Source organism: Sarcophilus harrisii, chromosome 1 (assembly GCF_902635505.1).
Source record: "Sarcophilus harrisii chromosome 1, mSarHar1.11, whole genome shotgun sequence".
Lineage (NCBI taxonomy): Eukaryota > Metazoa > Chordata > Mammalia > Dasyuromorphia > Dasyuridae > Sarcophilus > Sarcophilus harrisii.
Genome location: NC_045426.1, coordinates 50,790,241 through 50,814,060, shown reverse-complemented (window position 1 = coordinate 50,814,060; position 23,820 = coordinate 50,790,241). Strand labels below are relative to the sequence as shown.

At 38.4% G+C, this 23,820-nt stretch overlaps 1 protein-coding gene across 16 annotated transcripts in view; it reads right to left on the bottom strand.

The window, feature by feature from the left end:
• The window catches only part of ATP2B2 (ATPase plasma membrane Ca2+ transporting 2), a 647,176-nt gene that overhangs the window by 49,126 nt on the left and 574,230 nt on the right, over positions 1–23,820 (bottom strand). For all 16 annotated transcript variants that reach the window (XM_031955187.1, XM_031955103.1, XM_031955098.1 and 13 more), the window contains 2 exons: positions 9,302–9,543; positions 7,331–7,565 (listed from right to left, as the gene is read on the bottom strand). In XM_031955187.1, coding sequence (XP_031811047.1) covers positions 7,331–7,565; positions 9,302–9,543 — 477 coding nt within the window. The remainder of the gene's footprint in view (positions 1–7,330; positions 7,566–9,301; positions 9,544–23,820) is intronic.

The following is a 23,820-nucleotide window of genomic DNA, read 5'->3' as shown; positions in this document are numbered from 1 at the left end:
GAATGTAAATGATCTACCAAAGATCTCACAGACAATATGTGTCAGAGGCACTCAAAATCAGGTTTTCCTGGATCCAAGATGCCATCTCTATTCACCATACTACACTGTCACAACACCAAAAGAGAATCTTTTTGTTTCCTTTCTATATATGAGATACTTCATGATGCTGTTGAAAACTTTGGTAGACATCTGTCTTATTTAATGCCTCATTTGATGTGAATAAGGAGAGGGTTAATGAACAAAAATTCTCTGTGGTTGTGTCTGGTATTAATTTTCTAAAACATGGAAAGTAGAAATTTTGTGTCAGGAGAAAGCCTTTGTTTTGGTTCTACCAAGTCAAAGATTTCTTTTTAAAAAATCAATAAAGAATAGGAAATGATTGAAATTATGCATTTTCACTGAGCATTTCCACTAAAGGTGTCTAACCAGTAAGGGAAAAAAGTTACTGGAGGGTTGATTAGAAATAACAATGGAAAGTGAGTTAGGTTTGGTGCCACAGGACTTAGGTTGAAATTAATGCTCTATTACTTATTGTCTATGTGTTCCTGGACAAGTCACCTGTCTGGGGCCTCAGTTTCCACTTCTAGAAAGTGAGAGGGGTTGTATTAGACAGTCACTAGATTGATGGCTCCATGAAAATGACACAGATGAAAGGCTATCCAAATAACCCATCCTCAAAAGAATCTTTATACTCTAAAGATAATGCTTTTCCTTTCTTACCATAAATCATTATTCAAAACAGAATCTATGATTTCAGTTTTACTACACAACCTGACATAGAATGACTGTTAATGTAGTGGATACATTACAGTGGATAGACTGCTGAACTTGGAGTCAGGAAAAGCTGTATTCAAATCTGGATGCCCTGCCTGACTGGTTGTTTGACCCTGGGCAAGTCACTTAATCACTTCTCACCTCAGTTTCCTTATCTATAAAATGGTAATAATAATAGTAACTATCTCCAGGACTTGCTGGGGGAATAAAACAACTTTTGTACACCACTTTGCAAACTTGAAAGCTCTACATAAATGCTAGTTGGTGGTAGTGGTGGTAGTAGTGGTAGTAGCAGTGATAGTAGTAGTAGTAGCAGCAGGAGCTCCACTGGTGGTTGTAGTGGTGGTGTTAGTAGTGATAGTAGTAGTGGCAACAGTAGTAAAGTAGTAGTAGTATCAGCAGCAGCAACAACAGTGGTGGTGGTAGTAGTGGTAGTAGTAATAATAATTGTGGTAGTTGTAGTAATAGTACCACTATCTGGAATTTATATAATTTGTATTTATATAATCATGTATTTAAAACAATACTGTTATTATACCAGGACGATTACCACCACTACTATTTCTTCTTCTACTACTACTACTACTACTACTACTGACATAGTTTTCTTTTAAATACATGATTGCTTACAGGTGGGCTCTACAAGATAAACATGGATGCAGCATGAGCTTCATCATACAAATTTATGAGAATAAAATTCATTTCAATATTTGAATATATGAATATATAACTGAAAAAAGCCTGTTATAATATACATTCTATTTTTCTTCCCCTCTCTTGTCCTTTTCTTCTGAAATTGCTCCCTTTTTTTGAGAGGTGGGAGAGGATGGTTTACAGATATGCATCTCTGATGCATATCTCTGAAATTATAATGAAGAAAATGGGAAAATATGACTTAATTTGCAAAAATCAAACTTTCAAATACATTTAAGATCACCCATTTTGCACCAAATGAGTTTCCAGTGTTATTTATTTCAGTGCACTGATGTCTTAAATTCTGAATACCTGAAAAGAAATAAGGCATTCTAAGGGTCCTTATTGTGATGCTTCAAGATTCTACTTAGATAAGAAAACACTATCTCAGGGGCAATAAAAACACAGTAGAAGAGAATGATTATATATCAAGGAGTCAGACACAAATTATTTTCTTAAAAGCAGCATTACTAATCCTATATATGTAGAAGGTGTACACACAGTCAAAGGAACAAAAAATCTTCACAGATGGGTAAAAGGGGAAATGCATGATTTTCCAAGGGATCCCACACATTTTCACCTCCCTCCCCTCCTAGTTCCCTCTTTCTGAATAAGGCTTAATGAAAAATTGAGATCTCTCCAAGCTTTGAACCAAGTAAAAGTCTAATGTCTAAGAGGCACAGGACTTTGAGCTTTTCTATTTTAGAAACAATCATGTAAAAGCACACTGGCCTGGGAGTCAGGAGACCTGGGTTCTAGTCCCGGCACTGCCACCAACTTGCTGTGTGACTTTGGGCAAGGCATGTCACCTCTCATGGCCTCAGTTTCCCCACCTGTAAAATGAAGGGGTTGGACCAGATTGATCTCAAAGGTCCTTTTCAACTCTAGTATCCTATGGTTTTAATGATCCTGTGAATCAAACATTCAGTGAATCTAATTTTTTTAACCAACAAACACTTCCTATAATTTATTTGATAAGGCAGTTAGCTTGTTTTCTGTTTTCTAAATAAGAAAATTGAGTTCTTTAAAATACTAGTTTGATTCACTCTTTAAATGATAAATTCAATGTTGCTTGGTCAAAGGACAAGAGACCATGGCTCAGAAGGAAATGAAATTCCAGAGAGGATATAAGGTGATTTAGAATCAGGGGAGGGAGTGTAGTGGAAAGGGCACCACGTTTGAAGTCTGAAGATTTGGATGGGGACCCCCATTCCGCTTTTTAGCATTTCCTTGCCCACAGCACTAGCTTTACCTCTTTAAGACTCAGTTTTCTTATCTGTAAAATAAGACTTAGACCAGATTATCTCTTAAGTCTCTTTTCAAAACTACAACTCTGAAATCTACAAAATATTAGTGAGGAAAAAAGGGATCTCAGAGGTCATCAAGGTGAACCTATATTTGAACAGGAATATTTTCCTTTCTTTTTTTGAGAAATATTTTGTACAACAAAAATGGATACCCAGCTGTTTCTAGAACAAGTCCAGGAGCAGGAAACTCATCTCTCAAGGAAGGCCATTTTGTTTATTGCAAGCTTTAAAAGTTAATAAGTTCCTTCTTATACATAGCCAAATCTACTTCTTTGAAATTAACCCTCACTGATCTTAGCTCTTTTCTCAGAGGACACACAAAGTAAACCTCACCTTTCCACATGACCACCCTCCAAATAGACAGAGACCATGATCCCCCCCCCAAGTCAATTTTTTTCTCCATGCTAACCAACTAGTTCCCTTAACTGACACCATCATGGCTATCTTCAATTCCTTCCAAAATTGTCAAAATTCCTTCCAAAATATTGTGATCAGAACTGAAAAGCAATCACAAAGATGGAATCTGATCAAAATAGAATAAATTAGATGACCATCTACCTAACCAAGGATGAATAGAAATTTCTATTATCTATGTTTATCATGACTCCCTATTTCCATACTTGCCAAAGTTCAGCAACAAATTTTTTTCTCTATTGACTATCTCCTATCAAATATCTTCCATTTTCCATTTTGTATATGATTTCTTATATTTGGCCCATCTTTCTAGCCTACCAAGATTGTTTTTTTTTAACTATCACTTTATCAACTTAAGACTTTCCCTGACAGTTTTATATAATCTAAAAATTTGATAGTTTATTTATGCCTTAATCAAAGTCATTGATAAAAATGGTGAACAAGAGAACAATTCTCAGAGAGAATGGAGCACTAGGAAACTCTATTAGAGACCTCTTTTCCAGGTTTATATCAAGCCATTAATCAATACTTTGGGTTTGGTAATTCAACTAGTCTGAATTCCAATTAACAGTGCTATCATAAAAATCCATAATTCTCTATCTTTTCTGAGTTATGAGACTTACTCAAATGATCTGTGGAAATATACAAATTTACCAGTCTCCCAAATTATAAATCCAAATGTTACAAATGTTCATAAAACTATTGACTCTAATCTTGATGCCTGAAGAATATATTCTTTATAACAAAAACAAAAATTTCTTTACTCATTGTTTATAGACTTTTACAATTTCCTGCTTTACTTTACTGATGAATACATTAACTACGAAGGCTTTATGGGTCATCCTATAATATCTCCCAACTCATTGAGTGTTGTGCTCTGTGTATAGAAGACTCAAGTATTATGTGAATAATTCCTTGAACAAAGAGCACTACCACCACACTTATTATGTTTCTGAAATCAACTGCTTTGGACCTAAATGGTATTTTTTTATTTCTTTGGTAAAATTATGTTTTATTAAATTTTATTTTATTATAAAATCTTTTATTGGGTTTAATATATCTTTTTGCATTAATTAGAATTAATGATTTATTACCATTTTATATTAATTGGAAGAAATTACATAAAAATAATTGTATTTTAGAATTCTGTTCACAAATTTTTACCTATTTCTGATGCATACTGAAGAATATATAGTGTCTAAAGTATTTCTCTAACCTGTCACTCTGATAATCCTGCTAAAATGGAGATGAAGTCAGTCTTAGGTGATTTGTTCTTCACCAATTGACATCAGATCATACTACTCATCTCTTTCTTTCCTTTTTAAATACTTATAATCTGTTTAATAAGTCAAGAAACAGGCCATCAGTACCAAGGTCATTAGCTTATCCTTTACAGACTCTATAAGGAGACATTCTCTTTCAAAACTGGGTTCATATTTGATTATGTCTTAGCAGAAGTACCTCTTCCTTTTCTTTACCCCCTTACTGATCACTAGTTGCAACTAAATAATCCTTTGGCAGGACCAGTGCTAGAATGATTAAGTTGTGACCACATTGTGCAAGTATCATTAATTACTACAGAATAACATAACACACAATCCAAAAAAAAGAAGTTGCAATCATTCCATTTTAAAATCAGGAGCTCATCAGGAAAGTAAACTTTGTTTGCAACTTTAAAAAAATCCTCCTTATTTAAAAAAAATACAACCGTGCATATTACATTGCATCTTGAAAGTATCCTCATGTAGGAACTCTGTTTTTTAATTCTTGTTATGGTCAGAATTCAATCATTTAAAAGATTTTCGATTTCTCGTGGCTATCATTGCTTTTTTGAATGAAGTTTATGCTACCATTCTCTTTAAAATACCATAATAATTTTTACAGGAAATTGTATGACAAATTTTAAGAGTAGATTTAGAACTCCTAATCCAAGAGGTCAGCTGTCTAAGGTTCTAAAGAACCCACTTGGGCAAAGGAATCAATATATGATGTTCCTTCAGTGAAATAACTCTGAAACCTGTAACTGCCATCCATAGAATTGAAAGAAGCAGTTCTCATGATGCTAGCCCTATAGCTAATGTGGCCCAAGTATTTGGGATTTTCCTGGTTTCAGAATTCCACTGGAGGAAAAGAAGTTATATACTCAAAGTCCTAGCATTCAGTCCTAGACTAATCTCTGGAGTAATCCCATGTGAGGTATGATAACAATGAGAGACCCAGAGCCAATGAAGAAATTCAATGCAATACAATGCAAACCAATGCCACTGACAACGTTTTCAAGTGGCTTCTTCTTGTGCAAGATGTTGGGGATACAACAATAAAACAAAACCAGACCCTGTCTTCAAAGAACTTATATTCTACTAGGAGACCGAACAGGTAATCTGATGAGTAAATACAAAATTATCTGAGGAGTAAGAAAACACTATTGGGGATAGTAAAGCATACATCTGGGATAAGAGGCCACCATTTCCAAACTAGACCCAGTTGGAAAATAGTGCTTTTTGCTCCCTAGTTACCAGCACTTCTGGGAGCAAATACAAATTTGGCTGAAGCTAGTCTGATGACAAAGAGAAAGGCAGTTTCTGTGAAAGACCAGCATAACCATGATGCATTTCCTAGTTTTTGTTTTTGTATGGTTTTTTTTTTGTCTAAAAACAAGCAACAGCATTCTGACTGTTGATCTTTATCCAGTCCTTGCTTCATCCAGGAGCTAGATGAAGTGTTTTTCACTTTAATCAGTTGGACACTATTGATTGGCACATTATCAGTTTATTGTTGGCATCATACCACCTCTCAAATTCACCCTTGTCTGAATGTTCTCAGAGATCATCTTATAACTCAACTATGAAAAACTGCCCATACATAAATAAATATATATATATATATATATAAAGAGAGAGAGAGAGAGAGAGAGAGAGAGAGAGAGAGAGAGGACACAAAATTCTACCTCAGGAGTAAAGAACCATGACTTTAACTATCTTGAGCTACGCAAGGGGAATAGATCTCTGTCCAAGTGGAAATAAGTTGTTGACAGCTTTCTGTCTTTCAAATTCACTCTTGCAATGTTTCTAAGTATCTTTTAATCATTTCAATGTTTAATTTATTCTATTTATTTCAAATCAAAGGTCACAACATTTGTAGCAATGTTCTTTCAAAGAATACCAACACAAACTCTTTTTGTGAAACACACTAATGGTTCTAAACAGCTGGGCAAGTCACATCTAGCTATTTTACAGACAGTTATAATTATTTGTAAATGTCGCATAAGAGATGTAATAAAAAGCAAGGAAATTTTAAACAGAGAAGACCAGACAAATCAGCATCTTCATGGGTTTTGCCCTTCAAAGCAGTTATTAAAGATTACATATTCATTCTAATAAGGTTGCCAGGCTCAAACCTTAATTGGAAGTCTTCTTGAGTAAAACTGAGTTTACCAAACAAAAAATGTAAGTCAGTTTCATTATGTGATGATCACACCTTAGTTTGAACCATTAACAGAATTTCCCAATGTGATCCTACGCCTACATGATCTTTGGACATTTTCCAAATCAAATCCAACTCTGAAGGGTAAAAATTTGTCATCTTACTGTTTCCTCAGAATTACTATAGAGGAATTCTAAAAAATATTCTAAGCAATGACAACATCACTGGATAAAAGTATATTGTTACCCAAAGCTGAAGGGGAGCTCTCAAAGTGGATGGCAACATTATCTGTTTCCACTCTCATTATTTTATAGTCACATCTCATACACTGCTCTGTTCAATTATGGAGAGGTCTGCCAACGACGAGATCTTTCCACCAATACAAAAATAAGTATTTAATGCCAACCAAAAAATGACAGAAGGGTCAAGGTATTATAAAAGAAAGTTGATAGGGAAGTAAATGACAAGTTACTTGGGACATTTCAATGAATCATTCTGTGGGTGGCATTTGTGAAGCAGGAATAGAGCAATTATAAAGCATCTTAATTCACTGGCTGTGAAGAGAAGAAGGGTGGCTAACACTCCCTCCTAAAATACAGACTAGATGGTCAAAGCCCTTGGTGAATGTACTCAATCAATAAGATTGATTCTTTCACTGCTCTCCCTCAGGAGTGTGTCCCAATAAATCCTAAAAAGATCTGGGTGGAGATGGTACCTACCTCTGGTCTCACGGGGTCTTCAATGCCCACCACACAGATACAAGTTAAATCATTGAGAATATCATTTTCATTTTCCCAGTCAGGCTCTGGACTACTTGGGAAGTCCCGATAAGCTACGCAGATGGTTCGGAGGCCATCGCAGGCCATGGGCTCAATCACCTTCTTTACCATCTCATCTCGGTCTCGAGGTCGGAAGACTCGAGCCTCACCAGATGCACTGAGGATTTTGCAGCATCTGAAAGAAAGGCAGACAATAACTCAATTGGCTGATCAGCTTGGAAGTATTGAGAAAATGGGATTAATGAGAGTTTGAACATAAGTTACTCAAAGTCAAACAATGTCTTGCTTTTTCTATCCCTAGTATCTGGAGTATAGCCAGTGCTTAATAAATACTCATTCATTCTTTTGGAGGATTTTAGAGAACTCTGTTTTTGTTTGCACTAGATGTGAGCCCAACCATATGCTTCACTTTTCCCCATCCTTAGATGGATTCAGTAAGATCAGGTCTTCATCAATACAATTATATATACATATGTATATATATATATATATATATATATATATATATATGTGTGTGTGTGTGTGTGTGTGTGTGTGTGTGTGTGTGTGTGTATAATTCAGGCATTTTCTTTCTTCTTGGGAATGTATTGTTCTATGGACTTGGTATAAGGATTAAGATAAAAGAGGGAATGTAGTTTGGTGGGTAGCAAGTGGGCCTCTGAACCAGGACAGTGAGTTTGAGTCTCTCTTTTGACACCTAATGACTGAGTGGTTCTAAGTCACTTAATTGTGCTCCAGTAAAATTTCTAAAACTCTAAGATGCCAAAAAGATGACAATTTCCTCTAGTAGAGAATTTTTTTCTCTCTGCCAATGACAGAATGAATCTATTTCTTATGGGTTAACAGTACCCACTTACATCATGTTTCCTTATGACAGAATCTATCTGTGTGATTTTGGGTCACTTGAGACTCTCTGTGGTCTCAGTTCATCCCTCTGTAAAATAAGGTGTATTAAGGTCCCTTCTCAGGATCTAAAGGATCTTTTTAGGTCTAACTCTTTAATCTTATAATCCTGTGCAAGCCACTCAATGTAAAAGAGAAAACTCTGGTCTAGAGAAACTTTTGTTTGGCTAAAGCCACACAAGTAGAAAGTCATTAAGGTACTAGGGTTCCCTAACTCCCAATAAAATGTTCTGTTTACCGCTCCACACTGTACCACATGCTACAGGCAAAGAATGCAGTGGATGGTCACTCTCTGGCTTAAACCCCCCTGCTAGAAATAAACCACCTGCAGAACCACTAGACACAGGTCTTTGGGATCCCATGTTATTCTCTGGAAATGAGTTAGTCATTTTGAGAGGGAGAAAGAAGCCTAGGATAACAATCAAGAGCTGCTCTCTCATCCTAGGTTTGCAACTCACTTGTTTGCTGACCTTGGGCATTTGAAAGATGAGGAAACAGAGAAGCAAGGATTTAAACCTGGGGAATCTGGGTCCCAGTGCCATAATCTTCCCACTATTCTATTCTTAATTATATCATAAACAAGGTACCACTAACAAATACTGACAGTAAATCTTATCACATCTTCCTTAAACACCCTATTACCAAAACAAACAAAGAGAATCTATGAACCTTCTGGTTCTGAAGACTTTCACAATGATTTGACTGGGAAGTTTGCAGAATTGGGTTCTAATATTGACTCAGTCAGCAATTTACCATAGAATGTTGCACAAGTCCCGGGCTTTGGTTTTCCCAATGGGGTTGGTCTAGATTACTCCTAAGATCTCTCTCTCTGCTCTAGTGGGCTACAAATTTAAAAGTCCATCAAAAGATAATTATCCTGAAGGGTTTAGATTTCTTTTTACTTGTCTAAAGTAAATGAGGCTAGTCTAGATTGCCTCCTAAAAGTTCCTTCCAGTTCTAGGACTGACTGTGAATAGGAAAAGTTGGCCATACATCTTGAGTACTTACTTTTTCAGGACAATCTCTGATGCCCCTTTGCTATACATGCGAAAGCTTTCATCAGGCATCTTAATCACCGTGCTCATAGACTTCCTGACGGAATTAAAGGTATACACTTTGTACAGCTTCTCCTCAGGCATTTGGCTTCTCACAGGTTCATAATCTTGCTTCAAGTCCAGAACAAATCCCAACAATCCACACTCGGTCTTGTTGCCCACCTGGCGGGGCAGGGCACCTTCCTTTTCTGGTGGCTAAGAGAAAAGATGGCACAGTTTAGTTTCTGGCTCATACCGTAAGGGGCCCAATACTGTCCCATTAGGCCTGAGTTAGCAGAAAAGTTCAGCCCACTGGGAAAGATGATGCCCTTTTTTAATCAGGAAAAAGAGAGAGGGAGCAGCATAGTCAAGGGGGACAGAGTAAAAAAAGTAGAAGCAGAATCTGCCTCTGATACACTCAGTGACCTTGATAAAATTAAGATCTTAGTTTTCCCATCTATAAGAGAGGGTTGGGCTCCATGTTCCTGAAGTTTCCTTCTCAAGCTCTGGCCTCCTAATAAATATGAGTGGGTTTTGTCTGCTAGGCCAAGGGGAGTCACTGAGTAGGGCTGAGCAGAGGAGTGACATGGTCAGATTTATATTCAAAGAATATTACTCTGATAGAAGTGTGAAGCATGGATTGATAGAAATGTGGTGGGCTCTTAGTATGGAATGAGACATACATTGGTTGGTATGGCCAATGGGTTGATTTGTTTTTAACTGGACATTTTTGTTACAAAGGAAAATTCCCCCAGTCTGGGACAATCTTGTTCCTCACCTCCATCCCTTAAGAGTTCTCTTAGAACTCCCAGCTCCCTTAAAGACTTAATTCAAGTGACATCTTCTTCAATATCTCTTAGTTCTTAGTAGCGCCAAAATCTGAGATACTTTGTATCTGATGTACCTTGTATTGATTTATTTGTGAAAGTATTGCATCTTCTCAATCAAATGTACACACCTTGAGGATAGGTTCTATTTTATTTTTATATTTGATACCCAGTGTTTGGCAAAATATCTGAAGCATAGTAGGGATTTAATAAATACTTGTCAATTGATTGATTCTATTGTGTGTGATGAGAAGGAGGAAAGGACATCACTGGGATATTGAAAAATGTCAACTGACATATGTATTTTAAGGGCATAAATATTGGGGTTTTCTTCCCTCAAGGAAGTTCAAGGGAGGAAGGACTTAGAAGGGGAAAGACAATCTGGAGACTGTTACAATAGCCTAGGCATATGGTAGGGTAAGTTAAAAAATACACGAGTCTCTCGAGCGGTACTACAATGGAGGGACTGGCTAGAGTGAAGAGGACTTGAGAATCAACTAGCTATAAAAGGTCAGAGTGAGACATAATCTCAGGAGGTTCCCTTGTCAAAAATAGGAAATGGAAGGGAAGGGAGGGAAGGAACGAACTGATTCCATCTGGGACAAGTTGCATAGTATGTTACTAACTCTCAGTGAAAAAGTGAAGGGGGGGGAAGAAAAAGAAAAAAAGGAAGAAAAAAACATTCCATTTCCAGACACCATACATCTGAGAGCCCTTTAAAAGAGCAGAATTCACAGCTCCATGCCAAACTCAGAGAGATTTGCCACTTTATTGCTGGCTTGAGTAGTTGTTGTGTTTTTAAATGTCCTGAATTAGGAAACTGAGAAAGCTATACTGTCACTATAAACAGGCTCCTTCCTTCATAACACATTCCTCCTTCCTAAATCGGTGGCTGAACAGGAAGAATCATAATAGAATCAACAGCAGGCAGAGGCAGGTGAGATAAAACCAAACTCCAGATGTTTGATTGTTTTTCATTGATATCACTTCCAGGAGGATTTTTGTCTTCTTCCACTTAGTTCTTAGCCCCCGGAGAGTGTCGGGGTATATTGATATACCAGAGCCTAGCAGGGCTGCTACCCATATTTTTCCAGGAGTCATTCAAAAAGGAGAAAGAGAATTTAAACATCCAGACAGAACTTAGTGTGACCATACACAGAGGCAATGAAGGTGACTTCACACTTACAAGGCAGGAAAGGGACCCTAGATTGAGGACTTTGTCCTTGTCCCCAGATCCTGGTTGATGCCTGACCTCACTTTTCCAGAAGTCTATAGGCTTCAGTCCTCAGTTTTATCAGAAAGTCAGAAAGTGCTATTTGTTCAATGGCTTGCAAACTGTGTTTAGATTTAGAAGGTATTGGCTCAAAACCTGATTCACCTATTTATCAACTACGTAATTGTGGACAATTGAATTCAAATCATAGGTTTTCATGTCTCCAATCAGACAGGTTGGATGATATTTAAGACCCTCTTAACTCAAAATTCTATGAATGGGAACAAATTTATACTCAACTATAAATGACTGATAGCAAAACCTTCTCTCAGAGGTAGAAGGTATCTTGAAGGGTACCCAACCCTCTCATTTCACATCAGAAAGATTAAGTGACTTGCCTAAGATCATTCAGTGAGCCACATGAGTAGGCTCTAATTCTGTCCTCCAACCTAAAATCTCTTTCTCTGTCTACTAAACCATGCTGCCTTACTGAAGACAAAGCATGCATGCTTCCTAGTACCACATGTGGCATTCTTTGCCTTATGCCGCAAAAGGACCAACCATTCCCTGCAAAAAAAAAACCAGTCAGGAAACAGGAATTATTTTTGGTATTTTAAGACACACAAAAGAAGCATCTTTTATACATATATGTCTGTATGGATAAACACACACATATAAGTACATGTGTACATATAAGTACATGTGTAAAATACATATATTTATGTGTATACATACACGTATTTACAGTATATGTGTTTGTGTGTATAACAGATAACCTTCTTTTGTTTTCTTCTTTTGTCTATACACAAATGACCTCATTCATATTTTCCTAATGAAAGAGAAAGACAATAGATATCTTCACATAATGAAAAATATTCAATTGCTTATTTGCCCATCAGAACAGGATCTTGTTAGCAAGACATCAACCTCTTTATTCTATTATCTTTCATAAAGTGAAGGATACTTTTCTTTTGAAAAGGACTGAAGATTCTCTAACCTAGGATCCTCAAAGAGTCTGCTCTGTCCCTCACTCTCAAACCTAGGAAATGGTCACTTTCACTCACTGAAGATGATGGATGTTTTTAGATCTAGGTCTTCGAAATTAAGCAAAGTGTCCAAATCAACCATATCTTTGCTCTTTTTCAAGTTATGTTTCTGACTTAACCCCTACTCTGTAGAATTCCTCCATCATATTCATCAGCGACTACCTTGTCCCTAGCTTTTCCCCTAAAAGTTTCATACTATGTGTTGTCTTCTACTATTAGAATGTAAACTTTTTAAGGGCAGGGGCTGTCTTTCTTTCTGCTTTAACTGTGAAATGAGGTGGTTGGACCAGATTTCCTTTCCACCTCTAATTTGTGATCGTCCTCTGAGGAAAGGCTTTCTTCTTGTATTTGTATTCCCAGGACTCAGCACCATGCCTGACACAGAGTGAGCACTTAATAATGCTTGTTGGCTTTAATAGAAAGCATTTCAGAATTTCATGGACAGTAAAATGTCCAACATTGAAGACAGAAGAGACTAGTCATTCTCTTTAGTCAAATTACAGTCAAATTAGAATCAAGTATCATTTGCAAAGATTGTAGAAAGAGCGATGGATTTGGAAGTCAGAAGAACCAATTTTCAAAACTGAGTTTCAATTTTTGATTCTGCCATTGATTTATTGGGTGATCTAACTTGCCTGGTCCACAGTGGACAAACTTCAGCTTATCAGTGTAGAATGTTTTAAGAAACAGAATTTTCCAACTAACTGATGATTGAGCCATTATGCTCTCCAATCACCCCAAATGACTATGTAATAGCAGGATGTTCCAGTAATCTAATCTTCAACTTTCATTTTCACTAAATTTGCTGTTAGCCCCATTGAGAATTAGGACTACAGGCTCCCCATCCGTGCTTTGTGATCCTTGACTCAGGCATTTAATAGCACCAAGCATAGTGTTTGACACATAGGAGACACTTAATAAAAGTTTAATAGTTGATTGACTAATAGAGGTAAATTCTTAAACTATTTCAAGTTTTGTTTAAAAAATCTGTGGATCTTCTGGGGATTCTCCATGCCAGAGTCATAACTAGCAACTTCAATAAACTAAGGTAAATAGGGAAACAACTTAAAATGTGTCTGTCCCAGAGCCCAAGAAATGGGGGGGGGGGGGGAAAAATAGAGAGAGAGAGAGACAGAGAGAGAGACAGAGAGAGAGAGAGAGAGAGAGAGACAGAGAGAGAGAGAGAGAGAAGAGAGACAGAGAGAGAGAGAGAGAGAGAGAGAGAGAGAGAGAGAAAGAGAGAGAGACAGACAAAGAGAGAGAGACAGAGAGAGAGAGAGAAAGAGAGAGAACAGAGACAGAGACAGAGAGAGAGAGAGAGAGACAGAGAGAGAGAGAGAGAGAGAGAGAGAGAGAGGAGAGAGACAGAGAGAGAGAGAGACAGCAAAGAGAGAAGAAAGAGAGAGAAAAAAACAAAAAAAAAAAAAGACAAAAAAAGAAAAATTTAAAAGGAAAAACAAAATACGAAAAGGGACGGGGGCGAAAAAAAGGGAAAAAACAAAATTTAAAAAGAGAACAAAGAGAAAAGAGAAAGAAGAAAAGGGGGGAAAGAAAAAGAGAGAATAAGAAAAGAAATGGTGGTGTGTGTGTGTGTGTGTATGTGTGTGTGTGTGGTTGTGTGTAAGGGGGAACAGAATCAAGAAGTTTGATCCAGTCTAGGGAAGGCTCACTTGGGGTATGAGGGCATTCCTTGTTTCACCTAATTACTCTTGCTAACTGGATGCCAAAGTCTGTAATTTCTATATTGCCACAATACTGCAAGTGACCATCCCCAACCACCAAATGTCAACACTCCAGGACAAAATGATTGCCCTCGCCAGAGGGACTCTTCCCATTGTTAAACAAACCATTACTAAAATCAGACCTCATGACAAGGCCAAATAAGACACAAACATGGATTTTCCATTTAAATGGAAAATTATAAATTTAACGTAAATAGAAATTTAAATTCCAATTAAATTGGAGGCTTTCATTATCCTTACTTTGAAGAGCAAGAACCTTGGACTTGGAATTCAATGGCTTTCTCAGGGTCACTAATTTAGTGTATATCAGACTTGGGATTTGTACTTAGGTATCTCCTGACTCTGTCCAGTGATATTTCCACTGAGCCACATTGCCTCTCGAGAGACAGCCTGAGTGTTCCAATGATCTCATGATGAAGAGAGCCATTTATAACCTGAGAGAGGAACTGTGGGAACTTAGTGTGGATCACAACATTGCCATTTTGTTGTTGTTTGCTTGCATTTTATTTTTTTCTCATTTTGTTTCCTTTTTGATCTGATTTTTCTTGTGCAGCAAGATAATTGTATAAATATATACATATATATTGGATTTAAGATATATATTTAACATGGGGAAGAGGAAAAGGGAAGTGGGGGGAAATTGGGAACACAAGGTTTTGCAAGGGTCAGTGGTGAAATATTATCCATGTATATATGTTTTGAAAGTAAAAAAAAAAAAGATTTAATAAAAAAGAACTAAAAAAAAGAAATAGCCTGAGAATCTTTCACGGTGTCGATCCTACTCCATGGAATTGAAGTAGACAGAAATTCATAAGTGCCGAGTGCTTGGTATCATGTAATGAATTCAAGGGAAATTATCAGGAAACTTTAACATTGCCTTTAATTCTTCCCCTCTCTGACCTCTATTTCCTCATCTGTAAAATAGGTTTTTGAACCAAATGCTCTATGAGGTTTCTTCCAGCTTTTACATTTATAAGTTCCACATGAAGGTGCAACTTCAAGACCTCTCATTCATCTAACCAATATTATCAGTCTGATTTTATTCTTTCATGGAGAAAAGAAAAAAGAAAAAAAGTGACATCTCTCTCCATCACTCGCTAATCAGAAAGCCATCTAATCATTGCAAGCTGAATGGCTGGGTGTAATTATGTAACAGAGCAGCATGACAATTCCCATCAAGCTGGGGAAGTTAAGACAGCAACAATGATGTGGCTGAGTGAACACAGACTCATGCTGCTTGCAGCTCACATGGTAAGAAGCAAGAAAGCAAACTCTATGGAAATCAGAAGCTTCCTCTATGTCCCAGCAGACTGATTACGCCAACAGCCCAAGTCATGCATGAAGAATCATCTCTAACGTGAGTGTTGGGAGCTTCTGCTCCCAAATTCTTTCCTTCTCTTTGACAATAACTACATTTGATCTTTGGCTGCATCCAAACCTCAGGTTGCCTGAACTCAGCTCCTTCACTGATTCTCACTTCCATGGGTTGTATCTTTTGTCAAGTCAGTGGTAGTGAGGAATCTTCCCTTGAACCTTTCAAATCTCTAGCACTCTAAGTGCTTTTGAGGACCTTTGCTCCCACTACTATAGGGAGAGTCCAAGGAGAGACCTCTCACTACCAAGCAGGTTGGTATCTGAGCAATAGTGGGAGTAGTAGTAAGAGCAGCAGCTGGAGGAAGAGGAAGAGCAAAAAGAGGAGGAGGAGAAGGAGGAGGAGGAGGAGAAGGAGGAGGAGGAGGAGGAGGAGGAGGAGGAGGAGGAGGAGGAGGAGTAATGGTGGTGATGGTAGTAGTAGCAGTAATAATGGTTGTAATGATTATGGTGGAGGAAGCAGAGGAAGTCTTTAGTGTTATAACAGACTCATCTCTATAGTATTCTAAAGTTCCAATGGGCTTTACATTTAGGGTCACATCTGAGCCTCACAACTACCTTGGGATATAGCCACTACAGAGATTATTAATAATCCCATTTTATAGATTAGAAACAATGGAAGCTCCTCAAGGTTAAGAGACTTGCTCCCTATCACAGAGTCAGGATTTAAACCCAAATCTCCTTTGATGCTGTGTTGCTTGATTCTGATCTCCTTGTAGTTTTTTGCTGGTAGCTACCTCAGTAAATAAAATCTTTCAGAAAAACTGGCTGTAACTTTGGATATGATCAACTGGCAATTGATATTTCCATGCTTGGAAAGTTTATGGATTCATCAATAATAAGGTTTAGATCATTGCACCCAGAAGGAATCACAACTTATTCAGAGAAAGATGACATGGTTTTAATAAAGGGACAGTGTGACTCGGTCATTTATTTGTATACTTTGGCAGGCCGGGGAGGAAGGCAAGGACATATTTGACAAAGGTAAAATAGCAGACATAATTTATTTAAGGTTTCAGAAGAGCCTTTAGCTGTATAGACTTCCAGCAGTACAGCAGCTAAGCAAAGGGGATGGAGTAAGGGATTGGGGATGGAGAGTATGTGTCTAGCTTCCAGAAAATGACAGTTTTGAACAGAGTCCTCAGGTGAGACAAAATGTCAGACTCGGGCACTTTATAATTCACTTTCCTCTGCCATGATTTTCTTGGCCATCCTCTATACAGACCTAGTTCTATGGCTCTGGAAGTGCTGTTTTGGGCTTCGATGGGCCATGACTAGCCCCCTGGCACTCTGTTATGACTTCTATTCTATATAGAAATTTTGTGAAAGGAGCTCACGTTAGATTGTAAGTTCCTCATGGGCAGGGAATATCTTTCAGTATCCCCAGAGTTTAGTACAGTGTATGTAGCAGGGGCTTAATAAATGTTTATTGACTATTTCCCTGTAGAGACCTCAGTCTGATTGATTTCTTCTCTCCTTCCTCTCCTTCACCCTTAATCATGTTCTCTTCTTTTGGACCAAGCAGCTTTGGGTCATTTGTGGCTTATGTTCAACCTTATCCCCCCATTCCTTCACTCCTTATATATGAAGGGAGGGACCAGGGATTTACAAAGCTCCATGCTGGGAGCTTGGAAATGAAGTCTCTCAATCGCTCTCTGGGTTCTCACTGTTTTCCTATGCTGCTAAAATAATCTTCCCGCCAAATCAATCTCGCCATGCTACTCCCTAACTCTAGTTAGTTATCCAATTACTTTATGAGAAAATAAGCATTTCTCAAGCCTACAATCTAAAAGACTTCTAAATTTGCTTCAATCTCACTGTTCACCTAAGTTTCTGGAATCTCTATAAAATGTGCTAGTAAACATTCCCAAAATCCTATATTTCAACTCACGCCTCTGTATGGGTAGAACCTTTCCTGGGGATCTGGAATGTTTTATCTTGAAAACATATAACTTAGTGGGGAAGGGGAAGAGATCTAGGACCCTAGAAAGGACCTGTCTAAATAACTGCCCTATCTAGTTGCTGATATAGAAAAATTAGCTATCATTATTTTATTAGCTTGAGGATGTTGGAGGGGTTTCTATACTGGGAGTTTCCACGTGAACAAAAATCACACTACTTCACATACCGATATAGCAAATGAAGAACACACACCATACCCATCGGCTGGCCTGCTTGTGCAGGGAAAACCCCAAACCGTGAGTTCAGGGTGATCCCATCTACTCTGACCACATGACTTTCAAAAGCCCAAACTCCTGTACAAAGAGGTTACTTCTTTCCACCAGACACACAGAATAAGGAAATTCAAATGGCCCTTTTAGATTGAGATCCATTGATACAGCCACATCAGAGTTAGGAAAGGAAGGGGAAAGGAAAAGTACTGATAGAGAAGCAGGAGTGTGCTGATAAATATTTAACTAACTTTCTTAAAGTTAGTTAACTAACTAGCTTTCCTAACAAGTTGTAGGAAAGAACAAGACTTTTACAAACATTTTCTCCATTACTTTAAGTTTGGAAAATCAATAGAATTTTTTTTAAAAAAAATCAAGCCTTGATTTGTAGCACTTGGTGATTTCTGAGGTATAATTGTTCACACTGAAAATTTAACAGCACTCTCTCAAGCCAGTTCAAGCTGACTCCAGCACACCCCTGTTTAAAATCTTCTAAAAACATCTTTTTAAAAAAAAGGCCACTCGTGTACTGTATATCTTGTGGGTTCTGCAAACTGTGCTATTTTCACATACTCAGAAACACTGCTTCCCATACTTTCCATCACAGATACCAGAAACCAGTTTCCCCATCATCTTCCCTTATTTATTTCCAACATCAATAACACTTGGACACTTTTTTGAAGTTGAGGATAATGAATTATTACAAGCAATGACTCGCCTTGTTACCTTCCACACACAGCTGTTTGCCTTTCAAGCTGGTATCCCCAGAATCCAATAATGGGGACAGATTCTCAAAAGCCCAAAGCTGACTTACAGGGCAATTGTGAAGCAGGCGAAGTTTTTCTTTGGGTTTGGTAGCAGAATCGTGGGAAGGGTTGTAAAATCGCCCCTCTGAGTCAGGTTAGGGGGCGAGTCTTCAACCCCTCCCAAGATCCCACACCAGTAGCCGGAGCCTTGAGTCAAGGTAACGCGGTAGGAGGGGTTGACCAGCGTCCTCTTCACCGTGAGGATGGCAGTGGAGGGGCTCTTGGACACCAGAGTGAGAAGAAGCTCCCAGTAGAGAAAACTTTTAAGTTCAAGCCTCCACCTGGGTTTGAGAGGCCTCAAGAAGAGAAGAAGGTGCAGGAGTCAGCAGAATACCCCTCCCGGCAGAACCCTAAAGATACAAAGGAACGTATTGGAGTGGCTGTTAATACAGACAAGCCCTTTGCTATAGGGACAAGAAGGCGGGCAGATCATATAGAGAGTTCTAGAGAGGGGTGCACCAAGGGGTGCAGATCATTAAGTCCTTTACATATTCAGGGATACTGGCTCAGGAGTAGTCCGTGAATCAGCACTGGCTCACCAGAAAAAGTGTACCTAGTGAGATAGCATCACCTTCCTCCTCTGATCATTGGAAAGAGAACAGAATGGTGAGCCTTCAAGGAAGACATAATCATGTGCTCCATACAGGAAGGTGGGGCAGTTGATATATGGAGCAGAGAGGCAGTAGCTATTGTCAATAACCCTAAGAAGGACATTGAACTCTCAACTGTTCTAGGTCTGCCTATATAAAGGTAAAGAGAATCTGAATCTTTAGGCTATTGTTTGAGGTGCCCCAGTTATACTGTAGCAGTTGACTTGTGTTGTTTTTTTTTTGTGGGGGGGAGAATGAGAGAGATTGAGAAAGACAGAGAGACAAAGAGAGGGAAAGAGACATACAGAGAGGGAGAGACATAGAGACAGATATATAGACAGAGAGAGGGAGACAAAAAGAGACAAAGAGACAGAGAGATACAGAGAGAGAGAGAGACATAGAGAGACAGACAAAGAGAGAGATATACAGACATAGATGGAGAGAGAGAGAGAGAAAGAGAAACACAGAAAGATAAAGAGAGAGGCATAGATGGAGGGGGGGGGGCAGAAAGAAATGGAGAGACACATACTGAGACAGAGAGAGAGATACATAGACAGAGGGGGAGAGAGATAGAAAGAGGCAAAGAGATAGAGACAGAAATACACAGAGAAACAAAGAAACAGAGATAGACAGATATAAATGGAAAGAAAAAGAAAAATACACAGAAAAAACAAAGAGAGAGGCATAGATGGAGAAAGACAGAGAGAGATGGGGTAGAGAGATAGAAGCAGAGAGAGACACACAGAGAGAGAGACAAAGGCAGAGAGGGAGAGAGACAGACAGGCAGAGAGAGGGAAGGACACAGAGATAGAGAGATATATAGATGGAGGGGGGAGAGACAGAAGGAGACAAAGACAGATAAATAGACATAGATGGAGAGAGAAACACACACACATAGAAAGACAAAGAGAGGCATAGATGGAGAGAGACAGAGACAGAAAGAGGAAGAGAGATAGACAGACACAGAGATAGAGATAGAGAAAGGGAAAGACAGACAAGAGAGGGAGAGATACAGAGAGAAAAAGATAGAGACAGATGGGTAGAGAGAAAGAGAGACAGACATAGATGGGGAGAGAAAAAGAGAGAGACAGAGACAGAGAGATACATAGAAGAGGGAAAGAGAAAGAAACAGAGAGAGATAGAGATACAGAGAGAGACATAGAGAGAAAAGCATAGATGTAGAGAGACAAAGAGAGAGGGGGCAGAGAGAAAGAGAGAGTGAGTGCTCTTTGTAGCAACTCTGAGGAGTTCTAGAGAGTCTAGATACTTGAATGACTTTGCATGTGTCTATCTTTGCATGACCCTGAGGAATATTGTGCATTAAGATGAACTATAAATTGTCTGACCTTTTGGACACAGTTTATACAAAAGGTCAAGGCACTAAAGATCAGGGAGTTGGGTCTCGATGATCACCAGGTCACTCTTTCCTAACATTTTCTGAATCCTTCCCTATTTTCTTAGGCATGTCCACACCATAAGTCAAAGGACCCTGGCAGGCAGTGGATGAAAAGCTCCAGAAAAAAACATTTAAATCTTACTACTTTCATGGAGCATTTCCTGAACATCCCTCTGAACTCTCATTGACACTTTCTATGCTTCATAAGATCCCAGGACTATAGGACTCAGAGCTGGCAGGACCTTAAAGTTTATCTAGCGCCATATTAGGAAAGAAAGGTCCAAGGAAGTTGTGATAAGTCCCAAAAATAGGATGCACTAATCCTGGTGCCTTCTGGGTTCGAGCATCACATGTTCTTTCTCTCTATTCATTGATTCACAAAGTTTATCATTGGAATGGACCACAGAGATTATTTCATTCAAACTCATTATTTTGTTGATGTGCAAACTGAGCCCTAGAGAAAGTGATTTGTCCTGAGCCATAGTTTGTTAATGTCCAGACTGAGATTTGAGCCTAGGTTTTCTGTCTGCCACATTATTGTTTTATAGGCTTTGCACAGACAGAAGCTGAGAGGGAGACTATTAGATCGAAGTGGCGCAATCTTTGTTGGCCGGCTTGCCATGTTCACTCATTTTTTATTGGACCTTCTCCATCACTGCTGGGTCTCCTAAGGGAGGCTGAAGGGGAATCTGTCTTTGAGATCTCAGGAGAAATTGCCTTTGGTTTAAGGAATCAAGTTTTCTACTTGGCTTCCAGGGCCCTTTTCATCCAGCTTTTGTCCCTAAGTATTATATATATATGTATGTATGTATGTATATATATATATATATATATATATATATATATATTGTTTCAGCAATTTGACTGCTCCTTGAAGTTCTTCTATATATATCCTTATATGTAAACAGCACAAGGTTCCATTAAATTCAAATTAATTCATTTCAAACATTTATTGTCTAGCCTGTGCCCGGCACTTTGCCAAGCAGTTGACATACGGAGACAAAAAATCCAATAGTGCCTGCCCTCAAGGAGCTTACATTCTACCAGAATTCATAGCACTCAGTGATGATAATAACACATTTCTGTAACATTTTTTAGAATTTACAAATAACTCCCTCCACTGCCATAAACATCCTGAGAGATACAAGCAGTAGAAGCCCTACTTTATAGATGGGAAAACTGAGGTACAAAAAAATTACAGGATTTTAGAGTTGTGAGGGACCTTAGAGCTCATCTAACCATCTCCCCTTGTTTTGTAGATGATGCCCAGGAAAAGGAAATGCCTTGACTGAGGGCATGCAGATTCTATGGAGCAGAGACAGAAATCAAAATCAATTTTAAAATGCAATGCTTCTTCTGAAGTCACATGGTTTGTAAGTAGCAGAGTTAAGACTTGAGCTTTGAACTTTTGATTCTAAGTCCAGGAGATGCTCCATAGTCAACCTCACCATAATCACCATCATTAACCGACTCTTTCTTTCTTTTTTGGTCAGGCATTTGGGGTTAAGTTACTTGCCCAGGGTCATATAGCTAGTAAAGTCCTCTTGCCTTCAGGGACAGTGCTCTATCTGCTGTATCATCTAGTTGTTCCATAAATTCTCGTTAATACTGTATTTACTTATTACTGGACCTGTGTTCTCATCATTGGAGGGAGCTCCAAGTAAGGGACTGCATCTATCACTGCAGATAGGTAATTATTCAGTCATTCATACTTCTAAAGAATTGTCCAGAGAATCAGGAAGTTAAGTGACTTGCCTAGAGTCATCCTGTCAGAATTTTTAGGGGTAAGGTTGAACTAAGAGCATCTTGGTTCCAATGCTGACTCTCTATTCATTATGGCTCTACTGCCTCTCAATACTCTGCCATTATTCTCAATAATTAAAACAAACAATTAAAATAAGTGGAATCTGTATGATACTTCCAGGTTTGCAGAGTACCTCACATACATTATTTCTGTAAGGTAGGTATTAGAAGTATTATTCTTCCCACTTTACAGATGAAAAACTGAGGCTCAGCAAGTATCAGTAATTTATCCATCCATAGGTGCACAAATAGTATCACGAAAAAAATCTGAATTCAATTTTTCCTACTTTTCCAACATTTGATCCACAATTCTGGACCGGCTCTTACTAATAATGAACATTCATTTCTATATATGTATTGTTGAGAAACATGGTGATTCTCTGAGGCTAAGATTTCAAGATTCTAAAGCCTGCTCCTTCAGCTTGCTTGCCCTTTTCTGGTTATGCTGTGACATGACTCGGGCCATAAGGGACTCTTGTCAGCAACTGCTGAATGCAGCTTTCAGCCAGAAACTACTTCCTCTTCCAGCTGCCTCCACTTGCTCATAGCACCAGAGGTCACGTCCCATGCCTTCTCAGAGAAGCATGATAGGGACTTTGGCTTAACTCTGCCCTTTGGGTCCTGGATCCTTTAATTAATTGGATAATTCAGGTCCCAAGGAAGAGCTCTGCCTGTATGGATATAAACAATTTCTCCTTTCATTATTATTATTTTTTGTTTCTTAGCTCTCTTCTTGTTTCTATTAGTATCATCCAGTTCTGAACCTAATTTTCTCTGGCTATTTTAGGAGTGAGTCATAACTCCTCACTTAGTCTTCAAATTCTTTGTGGAAAGGGACAGTATTTTATATTCTCCTATGTCCTCTTTGGTAGCTAGCACAAGACTGAATCCACAGAATAGGATTCAGTGCGGTACAGTGGCAAGATTACATGCTCTGAAACAAGATCTGGGTTCAAATCTCACCTTTCATACTTTACTAACTGGGTGATATTTGTCTGGTCATTTAACCTCCTGGCCTCTTCAAAATGATAGGGCTTGGCTAGATGGCCCCTGAATTCCTATTTATTGATAGATGGATGAATCTTGATTACGAATAACATTTGGGAATTTGAGAGGACTGAACTCAACATAATTCAACATGTGAGATATCACAACCAAAATAATTAATCCTATCCCTAAGATACAAGAAAAGACATAGTTTTTAGAACTCTAGTACCAGCTATAGAGGTGGTACTCCCATTGTTTCCTGCCCCAGTCAGATTTCAAATATTGTTTCAGTTCGGGATAACATACTTTAACATCAGAATTTATTCGTTAGGATCTATCCAGAGGAGGGGACTAGGATGGCCTCAGCTGACTTTGAGCTCACATCACATGAAGATTTACTAAAAATAAGCCAGGAATGCTTAGCCTGGAGAAATAAAGATTTACAAGGGACATCAAATAGCTATTATCTGAAAAAGGTTTATACCTAGGGTTTGAGAGCCCTAGAAGAATGAGGTAATAGGTGAAAATATCAGAGACACAG